The 20,266-nt window shown below is 48.0% G+C and overlaps 1 protein-coding gene across 3 annotated transcripts in view; it reads right to left on the bottom strand.

The window, feature by feature from the left end:
- The window catches only part of NEDD4L (NEDD4 like E3 ubiquitin protein ligase), a 192,877-nt gene extending 172,836 nt beyond the window's left edge, over positions 1-20,041 (bottom strand). For 2 of the 3 annotated variants that reach the window (XM_049794601.1, XM_049794602.1), the window contains exon 1: positions 19,760-20,041. In XM_049794601.1, the coding sequence (XP_049650558.1) occupies positions 19,760-19,807 (48 nt within the window). In that variant the 5' untranslated portion in view covers positions 19,808-20,041. Of the gene's footprint in view, positions 1-18,025; positions 18,044-19,759 lie in introns of those variants that run through there. The other variant, XM_049794605.1, reaches the window with a different exon arrangement.
- Between the last annotated feature and the right edge of the window lie 225 nt (positions 20,042-20,266).

Raw genomic sequence — 20,266 nt, 5'->3', positions numbered from 1 at the left:
TCTAAATTATTACCGTGGCTGCACAAAGCGAAGGCAGTAAAACAGCTAGGAGCTGCTGCAGAGATACCAAAATCCAACTGCACGCAGAACTGCCTCCTTTAACAGGCTACCGCTTTTGTTTATGTTGGAGTTTCAAAACGATATATAGCCTTAGACATTTTATGTGACGTTACTTGGCCTATACACAATTTCATACTGCAGTCGCTTATACTGAACATAGAAAAATCTGCCAGAAGATCAGGAACAGCTCCAGAAAATGCAACTGCTGGTAAGGAACTTGTGACACTAAGAAAAGTGCTAAATCAGTCAGCAAAAAAAGTCAAGCGAAGTTGATGGGGACTAGCAATGCTGTGAGGCAAACAAAATAAAACCATCCCTCCTTTACTTCTTCTCTCCCTCCCACCACACTTGTTCAAAGCTAACTAAAAGCAGTTTTAAGTTGTTGCCCAAAGGAACCCCAAAACTCAGGCAGTGCTAATGCGCAATACCAGGGTAAGCAGTTTTGTTTGTTAAGAATTCAGACAGCCTGTGTTAAATCATCAAACACAAAATAAGAATGAGGGTGGCTGTGCTGAGATTTATTTGGCAAGAAGAAAGTTTGGTGCAAAGAGGAAAGAAACCCAGGTTTCCCAGAATTACTAAACAATCCAGGTAACTTCCCATTCCCAGCTGAATGCCACCCAGACAACAGACACTGTCTCCAAAGCAATAGCATTCTCACAGGTTCAAACAGAGGATTGAGGGGAGAACCAGTCCAGCATACACAAACTGCACTAAGTCAAATCTGTTTACAAAGTCTTCTGGGCTCTCATCTCCTCCCAAGTTCCACAGGGAATATTAGTGAGTGAGTGCCGAGTACTCACTTAAAAACACGTTCTCTCTGCATGCAAGATCTCCAATAACCAAGTAACCTCCAAGAAAGTTCAATAAGGAAAGTACCTGAACATTTTGTCAAACTTTTGGCTTTTTCATCAATCCCCCACAAAGCACCACGAAGAAATTTAGTTGGAAGTTGTGTTTTGCAGGCAACATTTCTAAAGACAAATTAACTTTGAACGCTGAGAACAAGAAATGATGCAGCATTTTACCCTGTGTGTTCACTCACGAAAGAGTCCCAGAGATTAATTTGCTAAAGCAATATAGAGGGACTGGTGAAGAAACATCTTCTAAAATGAAAGTGACTTAAGCACAATATTCTTTTCCCAAGAAATCAAACAGACTTTCAGAACCCTAAGCTAACCTACACATATATCAAGAATTTACAAGCAAAAAGGAAGCTTTAACACATCAAAACCAGGAAAAAAGACACAGTGGACTCTGAGTGACCAAACTGTGTATATTGGATTAAGCCTAACTGCAATTACCCTCAAAGGGTGCCTGTCCCTTCCACCACCATGCACTCTCAATACCCTCCTCCCGTCTGATCCACCTCTTGCTCATACAGACACAGAGTAAGTCTGGTCAGCAGGTCAATTTGACAGAAAAATAACTCAACAGAAGAGACTCATTTTCTGCCAGTTCAATTCACTGACTTGACTAGGTTTGCTGCTCTTAGATTAATCAATTCAGTATGACCCTATGCTGCTGTAACTTTATCCTTCTGCTCCTTGGTAGGACGCTGTAGTATACGTATTCTTACTGTACACAGAAAGGGGAGACAATGGTTTGAAAGTTTTTCTGGATACAAAATAAACAAGTGTTTTGTGAATAGGTGAGCATCACTTATTCAAAAGTCTGCAGCCCCCAATCCAGTGTTGCATAAGGGACCAAGGGGGAAGGAAGAGGTTGCAGCTACAGCAGAGACATCTTCTCCAGCAGTGGTTTGCAGGTCCACAGCAGTAATTCCTAACCCAAGGAATGAGCCTAGCATCCAGGACTACCTAGTATCTGTTGAATCGGGGCTTGCTTTCCAACACAGGCTGCGGAGATAATAGGACTAGTCTTAGCCTGGGCAGGGAAAAGACAGTGGCTTGTGTGGCACAAATTATAGCCCGTTTCATAAAGGGAGGCTTTGCTACCAGGGGAAATCTGAAAATCACTGGCCTAGGGAAACAGACTGCCAAATAACAGCTCTATGAAGCAGGTATCATTCAGAGGTATTTATTCTCTGTTCCTAAGCATTTTCATAGCAAGAAAAAAAGATAAAAAAAACCCAAACACCACACAGACAAAACTTTGTTACCTAATCAAACTGGTGAACTCAGAGTGATGCTGTAGGGAACAACAGAATGAGCAGGCTGGAGAAAACAGCGCTAGAGGAAAAGTACAAGTTCCTCCCATGTAACAAGTAACTGCCAAGGGATGGGAAGATGACTAAAACCGAAAAGAGTCACAGCACAATAGGTAGGTTGCCAAAGATGCATGGCAGTAATGAGCGAGAAATTAACATTAATCACTAAGCCTCCAGCCTTTCGCAACAACTTTGTCTTGTTTCTTTTGTCTGTTTTTGATCATCTCAGAGGAAGATGCATGGCAGCTTTTTAGCTCAGTAATTTTCCAACTAGACCGTACACAATCCCAGCAGCAGCACAGCCAGAACGACTACCACTAAATTGTAAGTCAGCTGAAATAAATGGAAGAATCTCACAAGTAGTCTTTCCCAAGTCATTGATTGAATGCAAGGGTAATTTTTATTCAATGATCTTCAAGAGTGCTGGCCAACCCAGCAGACTGTTTCACTGGCATGCAAAAGTCTACTACTTGATTTGCCACTATCTTCTGATGGGACCATCTCAATATTTCTGCATCCTTCAGCAGTAAAGTGCTATCTCCTCACAACATTTTTAGCTCTCAAATAGTGACACAGCCATCCTATTCTTTCCTCATCCAGCCTTCCCTAAAACCTGCAAGTGAGGTCAGAAAATTGTAAAAGATAATAGTAAATCAATATACCCCCTTGTCCTGTGCTCTCATATACCTCCTGCCTTTAACACATCTTTTGGGTATTGAAAGCACTTATGAAATATTGGGGGGGGGGGGGGGGGGTGGAATCTCTCCATGAAAAAGTTTTTCTAAGGTGATCACATAGTGTAGGTCATTCTCTGCTTCTATTTACCAACAACCACGTCTTTCCATTTGACTGGAAGACTCTTGATTGTTCAAAAATAAAATCTCTTCAGCGTCAGTAAAATGGCAAGTATGTTTCAGTCTGCCCTACATAAGACTAAGGACTTACACAACACTAATGGCCAGTTTAACAGCGGAGAAGGGCTTAAAGCTCTTCTGAAAAGTGCAGTGAATACCACCTTTATCTAAGACGACATAAAAAGCACAGATTGCAACCAGAGATGAGACATGAAATCCAAAGGTCAAGAACTGCACCCATCCTCATGCACCAGCCCTTAACAGCAAAGACCAGATACGCTTACTCTTCAAGCCTTTGTTCGTAACTCTGTATTTAACACCGATCCCCAGTGATGAGGAGCAGAAGAGCGCAACCGCCTGGTTTCACAGGTAGCAGAAACGATATCCGGCAGGAAGAAAAACAGAGAAGGGCTCAAAATGAAAGAAGCTGTGGCTAGGCAAACACACACGAGCCAGAGCGAGAAAAATGCAGGAAGTCGAGATAAGAGCTGTGGACAGCTTTTTCCACACAGAGGCCCTGGATTTTCAGAGGTATCACGCTTACAGGGAGCATAACAAAAAACACACCACACGTGTTCCTCGTAATCGGCTCTTCCCCAGGCGATCGGTCCTTACCACCGGCAGCCCCGGCCTGCCCACAGGGACAGGGCGAGGGAGGGGGTCCCAGCCCGTGGGGGACAGCCCGTCCCCACGGCGGTCCCAGCCCTAACAACCCCAGGAGATAAGCTAGCAGAAGGCTCCTCGGAAAGCAAAGCCAGCCCCAGGAGACCTCTGAAGACCGCCTGACCTCCCGACGGGAGCTACCTCGGGTCAGACACCCAGCAGTGCCGGCATGGCGCCGGGCACCAGCGTGACGGCCCCAGCGCGCAACTCCAGGCTGGTGGACGTCAGCTGCAACGCTGCCTCGCCTCCCCGATTAACATCGGGATGCCGGGCGTTAAACGCACCGAAACCAGCCGGTGCTAAAATTCAGGTTTCCACAGCAACGCTAGCAATGACACACAGTGCTTCTGTAGCACATTCCTGCGTTATCAAGCACTATCGGCATGTGTATTCCAGCTCTCGGAGTTACACCGGTTTGAGGACTCTAATTTCATTTTCCAAACGCTGCAGTCCTGGCATTTGAAGTATAGAGCCTAAGCTGCCAAAAAACCAAAGGTGGTCACAGTGCTTAATGATGTCCCTTAGCAGTTACAGGCTGCAACAGTCATTTCACCACCCACCTTCACACTCCCTCTCACGCAGGGTTTGCTGCACAGGTTAATGGCTTATGCTTCTTGTGCAAGTTTTAGGAATTTGAAACAAAAACTCCATCCCTTGTAGGGCACACACAAGTGAGGGCAAGCAGTGCATGGCAGCCAAGCCAGCTCGCTGGTAGCTGTACGGTGCAGAACATACTCGCACGGGTTACGGTTACCTGCACTGAAATTACATCTAATCATCTCTCACTGGAGTGAAATGAACAAAAACAAATGCAGTTACAAGTAGCTCAGAACCGAACCGACCGGATTTAAAATAAAATCAGGCTGCATGACAGTGGCACAACGGATTAAAGGTAAATTTTTGCAGTGTTAGCAGGATGAGAGAACAACACAAATTTTTGCTATATCAATTCAAGCAAGCGTCAGAGGCATTTAGGAACAATGTCAGTCAAAACACAGTGACTGAAGTCATCACTGAAATGCTTTAAAATATGCACCAGTTCCAACCCAAATTTTGGACAATATTCTGAGGAAAAAAGTGACACAGGTAGGCATTCGGTATCAGAAGATCTCCACAAGACTTGAAAACACATTAGCCACAAACTTTACCATCTTAACTCTGAGGACTTTGAGCTGTTCGTTAAAAGTTATGAAGGAGCCATGCCTTTGACAGCTTCCAAAAGGGGTTTTCCCAGGATCTTGCATTAAGAGCACGCAGGCATATGGTGACAAATGACCTCGTAGGTAATCCACACACAGCTTGTAACCACTTCGCGGTAGTCTGTTTTACATTTGACTTTTAAACTGCGACAGAAACTAGCAAGACAAAAACAAAACCTGACTGTGCAGCTTCGTGTCACACAACCTCTGGTACAGCTGCAGATGTCCCTGGAAAACAGCTCTAACCTTATCCCCCAGCCCCGTCTGGACCTGGCAAGCCCAGCACCTGCAGGACAAAGAGGTCTGCTGGATGGTCCTCACTGCACCCATCTCTCCCTCTACCTGGGGTTCCAGAAAAGCACAGCCACCACCCTTGTGGGTGCAGCCAGGCCTTAAACTGAATTAGGTACAAATGAAATCACATTCTCAAATCAGGAGAGAAAAACACAAGAGCTTCTTTATCATGCTAATTAGACCACAGATGAGAGGGTACCTACTGGATAAGAGAGGCAACAGGACAGCACCATCAGGATAATCCACTTGGCGGAGGAGGGGCAAGGAAAAAAATATATGTAGTGTGTTGCCTTAAAAAAAGAGAAAGATCCACTCAAGTTAACTGCCCATTACTTCTATTAAAGATTGTTTTAAAATGCTACTGGCCCCCACGTTCATGTCTGGTTTTCAAACCTTTAGTCCACCTGGCCCATTTCTTTTTCTGCCCAGCTCTCAAGTTGCTGTGGCACTAGTGAGCATCCGCGCAGCACTGCCTGGCGTCCTGACACACCACTGGTGCTCCATCGGCTCGCTTGCGCAGGTACACAGCAAGCCAGATGATGAATCCCAACAAATCAAACAAAAGCCTCCACCGATTCCTTGAGCAAATGGTCACCAGGCAAAGGAGATGCCTTTTTAAACTTGGCTTTGATGGCTATTAGCGCCAGAAAAGCACTCAAAAAAATAATCAATTGGTTAGTCAGCCCAAAGCCACCTCCTCATCAGCAGGATAAACCGAGGCATACAACGTAAGTCTAGAATACAATAAACTCTGAAAAGTGGAAAAACCATGCTCTGAGAAACTATACATCTGTTACAGTATTTCAGCAGCCCTGGAGACTTAGCGTCATCGAATACTTTGGATTGGAAGGGACATGTCTAGTCAAAGCTCCTGCTCCCACAGGGTCAACGCTGACTTCACACCAGCTGGCTTGGGGCTCTGTCCAGTTGGGTCTTCAAAAGCAACTCCTCAACCCCTCTGACCCAGTGCTGAATGCTACTACAAAATGAGGAACAGATGCACAGAGATACACGGCAGGTAGAACATTCTGGGCTTACTAAAGGTAGCACCGCATGAAGATAACAGACCATATTTCTTTGACGAGTTGAAAAAAAAAGTGCTGCACGAAGCGTATGTTCTAATTCTTACTCATCAAGACTTCAGTGAAGTGACAATGACACAGTACAGCAAAGACTACTATTAGTTGAACAACCAGTTATGGTCACAACCAGGAAAAAGCTTGAGAGGAAGCAGAAACACCTGTGGTACTCTCAGGCTGCTAATACCCTAGGAATATCTAGTTTTTAATGAGAATGCTCTTGGACTTGTCTCCTACAAGCCTCTTATCAATCATTACTGTTAGAAAAGGATTAGTACCAGAACTGTGGGCGAGAACTAGCACAAGATCTAACCAAGGAGATGACAATACAGTAGAAGAAATCCCTCCTGCTGGGTAAGACCCTGAGGTTCAGAGGCAGGGAGGTACTACCAAGGGAGACGACAGGGAACAAGACTCAACCTGTTTACTGTGCTGTCTAATAAGCCTCTGCTCAAACAGCGAGTAGCGGCGAGTCACCATGAAGGACACTGCTGGGACACAGGTGTGTCACGGTACTGTTGTGACCAGCCTACCCTGCAAGGGAAAACAAAACCGCAAAGCTCTTTTGCACAAGAAACAAAAACAAGAAGTTGCCTCCTCAGGCCAAGGCTGCGGGAGCAGGCATTAGTCACCCACAATCCTGGCTGAACTTGCACGTAAATTTTTAGCATTGCGATTGTTATTTCCTACCCTGTCTCCAGGAGCTAACTTTTTTCTATAGACACTGGAAATGAGAAATAAAATATTAAGGGACAAGACTTGACCAGATGGAACCAAAACAAAGCAAATAGCAAGGATGAAAACAAAGGTCCTTCTCCCGCCCATCCAACCACACGCCTCCACCGCTTATGTGAGACAACCGCAGGACTCTATGACTGCACAGCAGGCAAATTTAACTCACTGGAACAGCAGAAAGCTAACCTGTCCTAAACTGTGATTTATTTTTAATCCTTTTTGGCTAAACTATCAATTTACCTTGATATCAGAAGAGTGCCAGCACAAAGGGCAGGGAAGGATCACAGCTGGAGCTAAGGGGAAAGCAAAGCCATCCATCCCCCCATCTCAGCTGCAATGAGATGCTAATTTAGCTCCTTTAACATACAAAAAATAAATTGCATGTTAAGAGCAACCATTTTTGTCATAGTTGGTGAATGTCTCCTGACCATAAGGAAAGGGCTACTACTCAGTCAGTAACATGATGAGATTCAAAATGTTTCCACAAGTTTAGATAAGTAACTGTACCTCCACAATGCCTAGACTGTTTGTGCCTGGTTTAAATACATTTGTAGCCATTAAAAATGGTAAAATCCCCTACTCAGTACACAGCATAGTACTGATGTATTTCTTAAAAATACAAACACAATTTTTAGCATTCCAATAAGAAAAATTAAAAATAATTGGAAACCCACCCCAAAAGCTCTAGACACTTAGCACTTAAGAGTGTTTCAAAGTTTACCAAATGCCACTACAGGCACCAATAAAGAGTCATGCCTGAGGATATGCAACTTAAGCAGTGAAGCAGCTCCCCACTATGGCACACACCCTCTCGGGTGCTCAGCTTCTCAACTGGTGACTCCCCATCCTCCTGAATGAGCTTTCTCAGCAAGCCCAGGGAAGTCTACCATCTCCTCAAGTGTCTATCTCCTGATCCATCTGTGTTTTAACCTTAGCACTAAGACTCTATTTCTAAAAAAAGAGAGGAAAAAAAAAAAAAAGCACATACAAACAGAGCCAGGGAGGAGAGCCCGGTACTACTGAGACTTTAAACAATTACAGCATTACCACAGCTAAAAAGTGAAACTGCATATAAGTCATTTATGTATTCCATACAATCTGCAGCTATCATTTAGTTCACTAAAGCAAAACTTGTCTGAAACAGAGTATTTTCAAGTCCTTTTGGCTCAGTAGTTATAACCAATGGCTAGGCCAATATTTTATAACACATACAACATCATCTCACTAAGAACAGAGCTTAAGCAAGTACATTGCTCCTTGCTCTTTCAAAAGCAGCAATTCTGTCGCTTTGTTAATAAGGCTAAATCGGCACAAGAAGAAAGCACAGATGCATGATTTTGTCCGCACACCATGTGTCCCCCTCACCACAGGCAAACTCAAGAAACCTGCATTGTCTCCATTTGTTTGCCAGGGAGTTCATCCATTTAACATTTCCAGAAGGCTACAGATGAGCTGTTTTTACACAAACTTACCACAGATTTTGCCGGGGTCGGGATTCTAGCCAAAGCTTTGGATTCCTGAGATCCAAGCAGCTAACTTGATAGCTCACGGCCACCGAACAGCCATGCCCCCCCTTCTTCGCACACCCCCTCCACCGCCACCCCAGCAGCTCCTGCCACATACCTCCGACTCGCACCACCTCCCCGGCAGCTGCTACGATTCAACAGCCCAGCAACCGTCTGCAAATTACCCGTTTGTCCTGGTTCACAGAAGGCCCCCCGAGATGCACAAGAGAAAGCAGGGCCTCCCTTTTGGTGGTGCAAACCCACTAGGCTGGTGGTCTGGCAGCCATCACCTCACACCGGCAGCCTCAACGCCCTCTACTAACGGGAGGGGGTGGGCATGTGCTGCCCCAACCCCATCACAGGTAACGACTCGCAGGTGGGCTAAAGGACATCTCCTCTCACAGGAGCAGCCAATTCAGCTTCATTTCCAGGTGCCTGGGCTGTCTCCATCACCAATGGCCTCAGCCTGGCCTCCCCCTTCCCACCACAAAACTTGACGCTTCTCTTCCACACCTGTGGAGACCTCATCACCCTCCACCTGGTCACCTCCACCATTTCCTCGCCACGGCAGGGAATTAGCTTTCCTAACACCCTTTGACAGTTGTGTGAGGACTGAAAAGCTTTAAACATAATTTATGTACTAGCATATCCAAGTGACGCTCTGCAATTTGCTAGACACGCAGCGTCAGTGAGATCCGAGACGACGATCCGTGACCCTACAAGGCCACACATCGAAACCTTTGCATGGGGCGCATCACACACCTCAAAGCTCCGAGGCTTTCCCAACAGCTGGGCAACGGCAGCAGCTTTCCAGCCATCCCCACCTAAAACTGCCAAATGGATCCAGCTCTGCTTCGTGGACAACGGGGTGGCAGCACCCAGGGAACCCGTCCGCTCCCCTCGCTCCAGAGCAGACCCCACAGCTCACCCAGCAGGTCCCACTGCAACGCTGGTCCGGTCTGGGAGGCAGCCCAGAGCAGCCCGCAGCTTCTGCGGCTTTTGGGGCAGAAGCTGGCTATCACCGAGCCAGAAGATCTGCTGGCCCTCTCCGATCTAAATTCTAGAGATCTACACTGCGTAAGTATGCATACAAATACGAAAAACTGGAAGGACAAAAAAGACATCCTTTAACACATCGGTGTAGATTTACCAGCCAAAGGTACAAGTCATTTGGCGGCCCAGTTGTTATACGGACTAAAAGCAAACACTAAAGAGAAGAAGATATAGGTGAGCACCTGGCAACATCAAAATGGTATTACCTCCTAGCTTCCAGGGACTTAAGGCTCAAGGACCTTTCAGAGACCAAATCTGTATCTCAGAATTCAAAACCAAGAAAGTGAGGCAATCTGTTTGTAACAAAGTCAGTCATTCATTTTCATCCAGATTTTTTTTTTATTACTCTTACTTCTTTTTGGACACAGTAGACTCAGGATCTGATGACTGCAAGACTATGTTTTCCATTACATGCTGGCCAGAATACCTTATCGCTAGCTGGCCATAAGGAAGGGTGGCAAAAACTTATAAAATCAGCCAAGAGATTTTTTATTTTTTTTTTAATAGATGGTCATTTATTAAGTTTATTAAAACAAACAGACAAAAAAGTTTGAGTGAAATGTCTCTGCTTTCATTTAGCAGAAGAAATGAATCTAGATTTGATACAGACACACCAAAAGCTAGGAAGAAAAGAAGCCTGGCTGGCGTTAGGCAAAAAAAAAAAAAAAAAAAAAAAAAAAAAGATACTGAGAACGTGAAGCAATGTCTCTGTTATAACTTCCCAATGATTAAAAACTTAAATACTTTTGTTGACTTATTTCAAAAGCTGATGACAGTTTACCTAAGTTACTCCATGGCATGAAGAAGACCCCTCATCAGAGGAGCTGGATAAATAGCTAGAGGAGGAGGACTGCAAGCAGAGCACAAAATCAAAAAAATTCCTTTTGGCTCTCCTCCCTTCAACATACCCCCAAAAAACTTCTCTCTTGCTGTTAGTTTATCTTCCAGATCACTTCATTCTTGGAAGATAAAATGCTCCTTCATCTTCCGAAGACCTTAAACACAACCACAATCCACCCCGTAGGCGCAAGGAAACAGAAGAGCAAAGCACCCTTTGAGCTGCGATGACTACCACGTGCACGCGGACACCAGCCAAGGCTTACGGAGTAGTGTGCTCAGGTCCTTGCGTCCAGTCTCACTGCGAAGAGGCCAGAAGCGGATTTTTTCCCCACCGCACCAGTTACCAGACAGGCAGTTGAAGAGGAAGTCATCCCAGGACACCTTCTAGTGAGAGTTACTCATCACTCCCATCTCTCCAAAATCCTGCCACGAACACAGTGTGATCATCTACATAAAGATGCTTAAAAAGAGTAAGACTTTGAACCACTTTCAATTAAAAACAAACAGAGAAAAGCATACATTATATGAACATATCTCCATCCTCAAGGCAGGATTATTCAAAACCAGGAACTGCTGAAGGAAAGAGGACAGCATGACTGTGCACTGTTCCAAACAATTCTGCTCTTCTCCAGCACATAAACTACATTAAAAAAAGAAAACCTGTCTTGAGTTGGCACGATGCCAATAAAACAACACTAATCCATGCAGTTAGGCACAAAAATAAGGTACGATAGCTTAGTTGCAAAGGACAACTCATTCACAGAGTTATTCCTCATATCCTGCCAGTGTTCTCAATATTGTAGTTATTTCTTTCGATTACAGGCAAGGTACCCAATTCCTAGGAATCAGGATTCTGACAAATCTCTACATCTTGCCAGTGTATAGAAATTAAGGTTAAAAGAACGGAGGAGGAAGAAATGAACAATTACAAATGTACACATTGAGTTTGTTGCCCAGTCAAGACATCATTTGGAAGACAGACATTTCATAATACATTTCAAGAGTCAAGTTTTTGGATTTGTTTTACTCAGGCTTTGTGTTGCTTTGGTGGGGGTTTTGTTGTTTATTTTTTTTAAAAACTATTTTAACTGCAGTTAGCTTCCAGGCCTGTGCCATTTAACCACACCTCTTCTTTTAAAATTAATTACTAGTTAATTGCTGCTTCTTTGCAGAAAACCACCCCTTTCCTAAGGTTTTGGTTTTCTTCCTTCTTTGTGGGAGGGGAGAGGAAAAGACAGAGGCAGCAGGGGAAGGGAGCACTCCAGCATTAGGAACTCGGCAGTTTAAGCACCCCATGCTGGAAAAAGTTGGCGTGACAGCGGTTAAGTACTTCTGAAAGCTACAGTTCTAGTCCCAGCTGAAGGTAAAACCCCTGGCAGGTTTTAATAATGAAATGGCAGCAGCTTGGGTCCCGAGCAGAGCTGAGCACACCAGCAGTAAAACCACATTCCTTTCTCCCGGGTGCACAAGGCGGAGAAGTCACCCAACCTGCCACCACATTCTTACCCAGCTTCCCGAAAATAACAAAAGTGTTTACAAGATTACACTTCATTTCTTTCTAAAAGGGAACAGAGCTGTCTAGTAGCATTTCTTTTACTGCTACAGTAAAATTCTCTTATTCAACACAATTAAAACAAACATTTAAGAGGAAGTTGCACTGAAAGCAAAAGATGAAGGAATTCATGAAAGTTAATGGCATTTCCTCTGTTCATCGACACGAAAATTTACAAAACTATAACCAAATCAAGCTACTTCCGCACATTGATACTGCATCTACGACTTTTTATTGACTGAAGCTGTTAGATAATCATTCCTCACTGCTACTAAAATGCCTAGAGGTTTCCAGCTCACTCAGAAAAGTCCCAGTTTATATGCCACAGAGTTTAATTAAGCAAGAGGTCTTGGCCCCATATAGTCCTCCGGGACTAAGAGGTTGTCAATTTAGCCTGATTCAGCCGAAGTCAGCTGGCTGCCGAACAGGCTGCATCTACATCGGGTCTTGCGACACAAGCACACAGCTGCCTCGCGTAGCCCCCACGGCAGACGCCTTGTTTCAGCTTCATGCAGCATTACCCACAAGTATGACGTGAATACAGATAACAGCACCGAGTCCCACAACCTCTGATGTGGCCTCTGGATCTGCTGTAGCACCTGTGGAGATACTCCATCTTGCATAATGAGCTGTATTTGGTTTAGAAAGGATACATACCATAACCCGTTGAACCGCTCATTGTCTGAAGACGCAGCTCCAACCTAGAAGCTGCAGTGGTGCACTCTTTCTTCCCATAACATCCCAAGATATTAATTTTATTCCCTTCCGAAAGGTAAGCTCATTTGGCATTCATGCCATGCTTGGTTATATTTTCAAAACAAAACACACAAAAAAAACCCCTATTAGAGGTTCATTAAACATAACTCCCAGAGAAAGCTGGGCCCCTGAGATTGAGAAGACTGCTGTGGCAGCAGAAAGGCTTTGCTCAACAGGTGTGGGGCTCACGGTCCACCTTTACTTCCCAGGAAAATGGTATCTGTGCAGAAACAAGATGATAACCTTGAGTTTACATTTACCATTACACAGTGCCCTCCAATGGCCAGCCCATAACATGGATCCTGAAAATACTAAACCCCCCCAAGATGCTTTACCATCCCTTCCCAAACACCAGTGTTTGGGCAGCAGTGAAAGCCATGGCCGAACTACCGGCCGCACCACCCCTCACCTGCGCTCCCAAGGCTGTAAAATAACCTGCTCGCTTTACAAGAGAGCAGGGGCGGAGGAGAGACAGAGCGACCTCTGAACGAGCGTATATATAAAACTAAAATGTCTTCACTCCCTCAGACCCACATTTTAATACAAACCATCTTAAATGTCTCTACATTAGTTTTACATTAAAACTAGAATTTACTTAGTGTCAGTAAGTGGCAAAAATATGCTGATAACTCGTTAAAAGCAGGTTTAAAATGCAAGCTTTTATAAAAATCTATTGACCTACTGAGAACCACAGACTATTAATTTTGCTATTATGCCACAACAAGTAGATATGCAAGCCCTTTCATTTATGAAATGCTTCCTTATCTGGACTTTTTAGTCATCATTTAAAGTTTTACGTGCTATCCCTGGGAAGCCAATGCACTTAGAATCTATAAAACCAATTGAGATTTTCTTTCCCCCCCCCATTTAAAAAGTCAATAAAAAAGTTACTATTCTGAATTGCTTATTACTAAGACACTGGGTCACCGCTGTGACCAGGGGAGGCCCCTGCGCACCCTCCAATGAAAGAGTTATGCTTTTATATAACCAGAGCATTCAGAGCAGAAACAACAGACCTCTCTTTTTAAAGAGTCTGTCTTCGCAGCGCTGTTTCACGAAGGGCGTATCTTCTCAGAACTCGAGGGTTTTCTTCTCCATAAAAGCATCTGGCTTCACGTAAGCAGCGGGCCGAGCTGGAGCTAGCAGAGAGGGATGATGCACGCGGAGGGAGGCAGGCTGGCCCCCTCTCGCCGCTCTGCCCGTTTCCCACCTCACAGCTGCGATTTCGGCAGCGCTCGACAAGAACCACGACTGTCTACGAGCTGCTTCTCCGGCACATCACCACTCCCAGCGATCGATGCCCGGCGCCCTGCTCATTCATCCAACGCTTTCCAGTGCCACCAAGGCCCAGTCCTCGCCGCTCCGGTCCTCCAGCGCTGCTCCAGCAGCCGAACTGGGAACCAGTGCAATGAGGGGACACAGCACAAGAGCCCCTTCTCAGACACCAGTCCTGGCAGGGGCCCCGTGAGGACAGCCCCGGCTCAGAAAACCTCCAGCCGTACAACTGCAGTGCAGAAGCAGGGTGAGCAACAGACAGTTTTACCATCGAGGCAGCGTATCAGGAAACATCACCTTAAATCTAATTACAACCATCCAGAATGCAGACGCTTCCCCGAACAACTCACCGTCAGGCTTATTTCAAAAATTTACGGTTTGCGCGAAAGGCACACTAGAGAAATCCAACACTGAACTCCACTATGTCACCGCTTTGTCGTTGAGTCAAGCAGGGGAGGAAAAACTGAAGCCTTTTTCCTCAGTAATAAATCCAGTTAATCAGTAAGCAGTGCGATAATGTATTCCTTTTGAAGCCTTTGCAGCCCCATCTCATGGACGGCACCGAAACGTGCACAGACGAACTTCATTAACATGACATTCAAGTAGAGGGGAAGAGACACCCTCAAGGGAGGTGATTCCAGAGGAACAAATCCATCAGGAACACGTCAACGCAGGACACAAAAGCCAACTTCCCACATGCCCCATTTTGAGACAGTTTGCACAGAAAGAGACAGTTCCTTGTCACCTCATGGCCCAAGCTGTACTTCACCATGACATCGTTGTGGCCAATCTTATTTTTATTCTTTACCCTGATTCTTTATCCCGATGTTGGATAAAGTATAGATAAGCCTATGCTTTACAGAAATTCATCCCATTTACAGGTACCATTTCCATCGTACCTGAAAACTGGTTTTGCTTATATTTACCAAAAGTGTATCTCATTAAAAGCAGAGTGCCACAGAGGCTCCTGAGGTCTTGAAATCCTTCAGGACTCATTTCTCACACACAATGCTTTGCCCAGTACAGCACACAAGAACTAAGGTGAGAAAAAGAAGTTAAGCTGCAGTGACTATAACCAGACCTATTTATTTTAAGGCATACGCAATTATATCTCTCATGCATCAAGATATTTTCATGAACATAAGCTCCTTTTTGACTATTTCTAATGCATGACAAAATGTCATCTCAGTAGGAAGCTTGTAATTTCAGTTTATTCAATCACAAGTCGTGGAAGCTGAACAGAACTTGAAAAGAGAATGCTGGAATTGGAGAGAGCAGTTTCACATACGAACCTCTTTTTTGCCTATATTTTAGAATATAAAAGACCCGTGAAGGAAGAGTATGTTTTTTCTGAAGACACGTTATTTATTCAACCAAGTGAGATACAAGAAGCTGCAAGTTGTTCTTCCACCCAAGCACACTGAGAAAGGGGAAGGGAACACTTGTGGAAACTTCCATTTTGTTTCCCCCACATTCAAGGTTTCCCTTGGGAATGGGCCACATTCAATTCAATGACTCTCAAGAAACCCAAACTGACATGAATGAGAAGTGTACTTCTCTAAGGGACATAATACTTCTTTTCTTCTTACAGTGGCAGGGGAGGGAAAAAAGATGACTAAAAAGTAAATTAAGTTTATGAGATTAATCAGGTAATTCGTAAAAATCAACGGTCCTGATGTATACAATAGTTCAGGAACTCACTAAGCAAACAAACGCTAGAAGCCAGGGGAAATCACTTAACATCACTTGGGCTGGTGCTTCTGGTTTCGCTCCCTTTCTCTCCGCTCCCGAGGCCAGCACTGAAGACCCATCACCGTTAACAGCAGGAGCGTTTAACAAACCGCAGTCTCACAACCCAAGCGTGTGCAATGGATACGCAGCTTCGGTTAGAAGGAGGAGTGCTCGATGTAGGAATAAAAACATTTTCAGCTACTAACGGGTATAAGTTTTCAAATATACTGGTATTTAAAGACTGCACGAGAGCACCTAAGCTTCCAGTAGTCTATGTAAATATTATTTCACAGAATCACAGACTGGTTGATTTTGGCAGGGAGCTCTGGAGGTCATCTGGCCCACCGCCCCTGCTCGAGCTAGAGCCGATTGCCCAGGACCAGGACCAGATGGCTTCTGAATAGGAGAATCCACCACCCCTCTGGGCAACCTGTGCCAGTGCCAACGTCACCCTCGCAGTGAAAAATTTGTAGGAAGTGAATCTGATTTACAGCTAATTTTAACTAATAGATTCATCTAAATTTTTTTTACAGTTCAGATTTACAAAGAGGCAGATTTATGAAAAAAGCGTTTGAAGAAAAACGTAGACTGACAGTGGCTAAACGCAATGGTTGGCTTGTCATCTGTGACTCAGTAAGTCCCTAAACTACCCGAGTGTCTTAACACCTATCAGAGTATTTGAACAAAATAAGAACAGATGTCCACATTGAAGGTATCCACCAAGAATTACAGCTATTTACAGAGATCAATGTAGGCACAAACTCTGCAAAGACTTAAGCATATGCTTAATTTAAGACATGAAGCAGACCTACCGACACGTACATCTACTGTGCAAGTAGAAGTTAAGCCTATGCCTAGTTATTTGTAAGAGATACTGCTATTTTTACGGGAAGCCATTAAGCAAGTCTAGCTTACACTTAAATAGCTACTTTTTCCAATCAGCAAATGTGCTAGGACTGGTAGTCCTACATAAGGCCTACTTAAAACCGCACACAAAACAGCATACAGTGCAACTGCAAACCGTATTTCAAACGGAGGTAGGAACAAAGAAAAATTAATAGCCTAAATACATCTGCATACATGATTCGGCCTCTCAAGACTAGCAGAGAGATTTTGCTTTTCAAAAGACAAAGACAAGTCAAGCCCAAGCCAATGCTAATGAGAAGTCATTATCCACAAAAGCCAGCCTGCAATGAAAACTGTAAACCCGCCTGCCTTTCTCAACCACTCTTCAGATTCACCTTTAATGAAGCTTACTTATAGCTGCCCTTCCTGAGGAAGATTCTCCTCCTTCAGTGCTTTCCTTTGCCCATACGCTTACCACAGACTCCACAACGGTTTTGGCTGTTGGCATATTGAAACTACAGCCCATTGGGCCACGTAATACCGCCTGCCTTCTTCTCTGTGCCTCTCCTCACCCTGTCCCTTTTTCCTCTTTCTTCCACCCTATTCCCATTTGTGGTCTCCTCTCATACTTTTATACGGTCACTGCTCTGTTCTGCAAAGCGTCCAGCACCACCACAATCTACAGCAAGATAGAAAACAAAGAACCTGTCCGTTGTTCCTCACAGGTAGGCTGGCTGCAGTCATCACTGCATCCGTGACGCAGGACCACCGTGGGTCATCGCGGAGAGACCAAAGGTTTGCTTTTCCAAGCGGTTCTTTTCCAAACTGCTTGGTTTTAGCTCAGGAGGTGACCGACAGACGCCTCTCCTTACCCGGACCCTTTAGCAGGCCAGGTCCCTAGTATCAGCAGGGGATGCGAGCACCATTACAGCAACCGCCCTTGCTCTCGTGAGACCCCTTCCACCTCAGAGCCGAGGTGGAGAGCGGGGTGCTGAGCAGCACAGCCCGCAGCTGCGCTTCTCTGTCCGCTGGGTTTCTCTGTGTATTCGTTTCTCTTTAACATTCTGTGCAAGTATCAGCGTATGTCGAGGAAGGAGGCAGAGACAAAAGATATCGGCGAGTACACACACAACAAAAAAAGGCAGCAGCCAGACTGCAGTATTATGTTCTCAGCCACCTATTTGCGACACGGCAGGATGCTCGCACAGGTTTCCCTTTTCCTCACAGATCACACTTGCTAAGATACCCAAATCCGTGAAAGCGTGCGACCGCCACCCATCAAGTGTTTTGGGGTGCCCGTGTTGGGACAGCAAGCCCTGCCGGCCCAGCTGTTCCTTCAGCCGGGACAGGCCCTCCAGCACTGCAGGAGCAGGCAGGATCACCCCAGATCGCCCAGCAGCAGGACTGCGTTACCTGAAGGGTCGGGCGACACGGGAGCGTTCCCGCACAGGGGAGCCAGCCGGAGCGAGCTGCTCGGGGGACTCCTGCAGCCGCGGCCGCCGTCAGCTAGCCTTGTCCTCGCATGAAGGCTTATGGGAACAACCCAGGGAGGAAAAGGTTCCCCTCCGATTTTGCACTTGCTGTCTCGAGCGCCCGAGGCTCTTGCAACACGCTCTCTTCTGCCCTACCTTCACACACACACAGAGCATTTTAAATCAGACTGCGCTCGCAGCTTTGTAAATCAACAAAAGCAGAACTAACCACCGCCCCTTTATAAAAACACCCACTCCAGCCAAAGAACCTCCTTCCCAATTAGAAATAAACGGTACAGTCATCTAGATTTGGTGCCATCCAAATATAATAGGTAATAAAATTGCCTGGCAGCTTCTACAATCAGGAGTGGTTGGGGTTTTTTTTCTCGCCAGTTTCTTCTATACCACAAACAGACCGACAGAGAGCCCTGCACGGTTAGTCCCGCAAAACCAGATGTAATATTGTTATTATTATTCACTCCTGTAAAAACGCAACCCAGCCGAGCAACATGCCCGCTACTAACGGCTGACGTACCGAACCACAGAACGGTCACATAGCTTGTCCCTTTTCTGACGCTTTATTGCCCTGCCTACCGGGAAAAGGAGCACCTCACCAAGGCAATGAAATAAAAGGGGCATTAACCGCAATTTTCGGACGAAGCGGACTGCTCCGCTCGCGCCCATTTAACCGGCCAGCACCGCAGACGGTTCCGCAGCAGACATCAGTTGACAAAGCCGGTTATCACCAAGCCCTGCCGCCTTTATCAAGCCCCACCTGCCCGAGGCACCAGGCTGCGTTCGACACCGGCCGCCCCGGGGACACGGCCGGGCCGGCCGCGCAGCTCCGTCTCTGCCGGCAGGGCGGCCTCTCCCCCGGCCGCCTCCCGGGGACACCGGCACCGCCGGGGTGGGGGTGGAGGCAGAGCCCGTTCACCGAGGCAGGCGGCGAGGCGGCGGCACCCTCCATCGCCAGCCCCGGCCCTTTGTTCGCCACCAGCCCCCGCCCACGCAGGGGCGAGCGGTGGCGGTGGGGATCCGGCCGCGGGAACCGGGCACAGCCCGGGAAACGCTCCGCGGGCGGGGGGACGGCACACACCGCCCGCCGGAGCCCGCTCCCCGGCCCCGCGGCAAAGCGCCCAGGCCCGCCCGGGCGGCCAGGCCGCGGACACGGGGGCGGCCCACGGCGCTGGGGTGGGGGGCGGCGGCTGGCCCTCCCCCCACCGCCCCCCTCCCTCCATCCCCCCTCCGCCGCAGCGGAGGCGCCGCCCGCCCCCGGCCCCTTCCACCCGGCGGCCGGACGCACCTGCCGGCGCTCACCGGGACGGGACGGGACGGGACGCCCCGCGGACCCGCCGCCGGCAGCGCTGGCGGGCGGGGGCGCGGAGCCCCGCGGGGCGGAGGCGGGGCGGGCTCGCCGGGCGCCCTGCCCGGACCGACCCTCGACCTTCGCCCGGCCCGGCGGGGGCTGCCCGCCGGGGCCGGCTCCCCGCAGCCTGCCCCTCCGCCGCCGCGGCTTAATGGCGATGGGGCGGCCGGGCGAAGGGCGCCTGTCACCCCGCGGCGGGCGGGGCTCCCCCGCAGCCCGGCGCACACGCTTACCGCCCCGCCGCCCCGTCCCGACCCCGGGGTGGCCGCGGCCGAGACCACCCGCCCGGGCTCCCCAGCCGCGACCCACCTCGTCCTCGGAGAGCCCGTAGACCGGCTCCACCGCCGCGGTCGCCATGGAGCCGCTGCGCGGGGCGTCCCGCTCGCCGCCGCCGCTCCCGCCCGGCCGCGCCCGGGGGTTTCGCGGGGGCGCCGCCGGCCCGGCCCGGCCCAGGTGAGCCGCCGCCCCCGCTTCCTCCTCCTCCTCCTCCTCCTCCTGCCGCCGCCGCCGCTGCTGCTGCTGCTGCTGCTCCTCGCCCGCGGGCGGCGGAAGGCGGTGGCCGGGAGCCGACCGCCGGCGGGAAGGGGCCGGGGGCGGTGCTGCCCGGGGCCGCCGCTCGGGGGCGGCGCTGGGGCCCGCCCGCGCTGCCGCCGCCGCTGCCGCCGCCGCCGGCTGAGGCTCGCCGCGGCCGCAGGAACGCGCCCTCCCCGCGGCGGGGAGTCCCGGCGGCGGCCCAGCGGGGCGGGGAGAGGGCCGGGCAGGCCCAATGGCGGAGGCGGCTGCCGGGGGCGGGAAGCCCCGCCGGGTCGGGCTGAT

Source organism: Accipiter gentilis, chromosome Z, assembly GCF_929443795.1.
Source record: "Accipiter gentilis chromosome Z, bAccGen1.1, whole genome shotgun sequence".
NCBI lineage: Eukaryota > Metazoa > Chordata > Aves > Accipitriformes > Accipitridae > Astur > Astur gentilis.
Note: the sequence above shows the minus strand (reverse complement) of the source record. Positions and strands in the feature narration are given on the sequence as shown.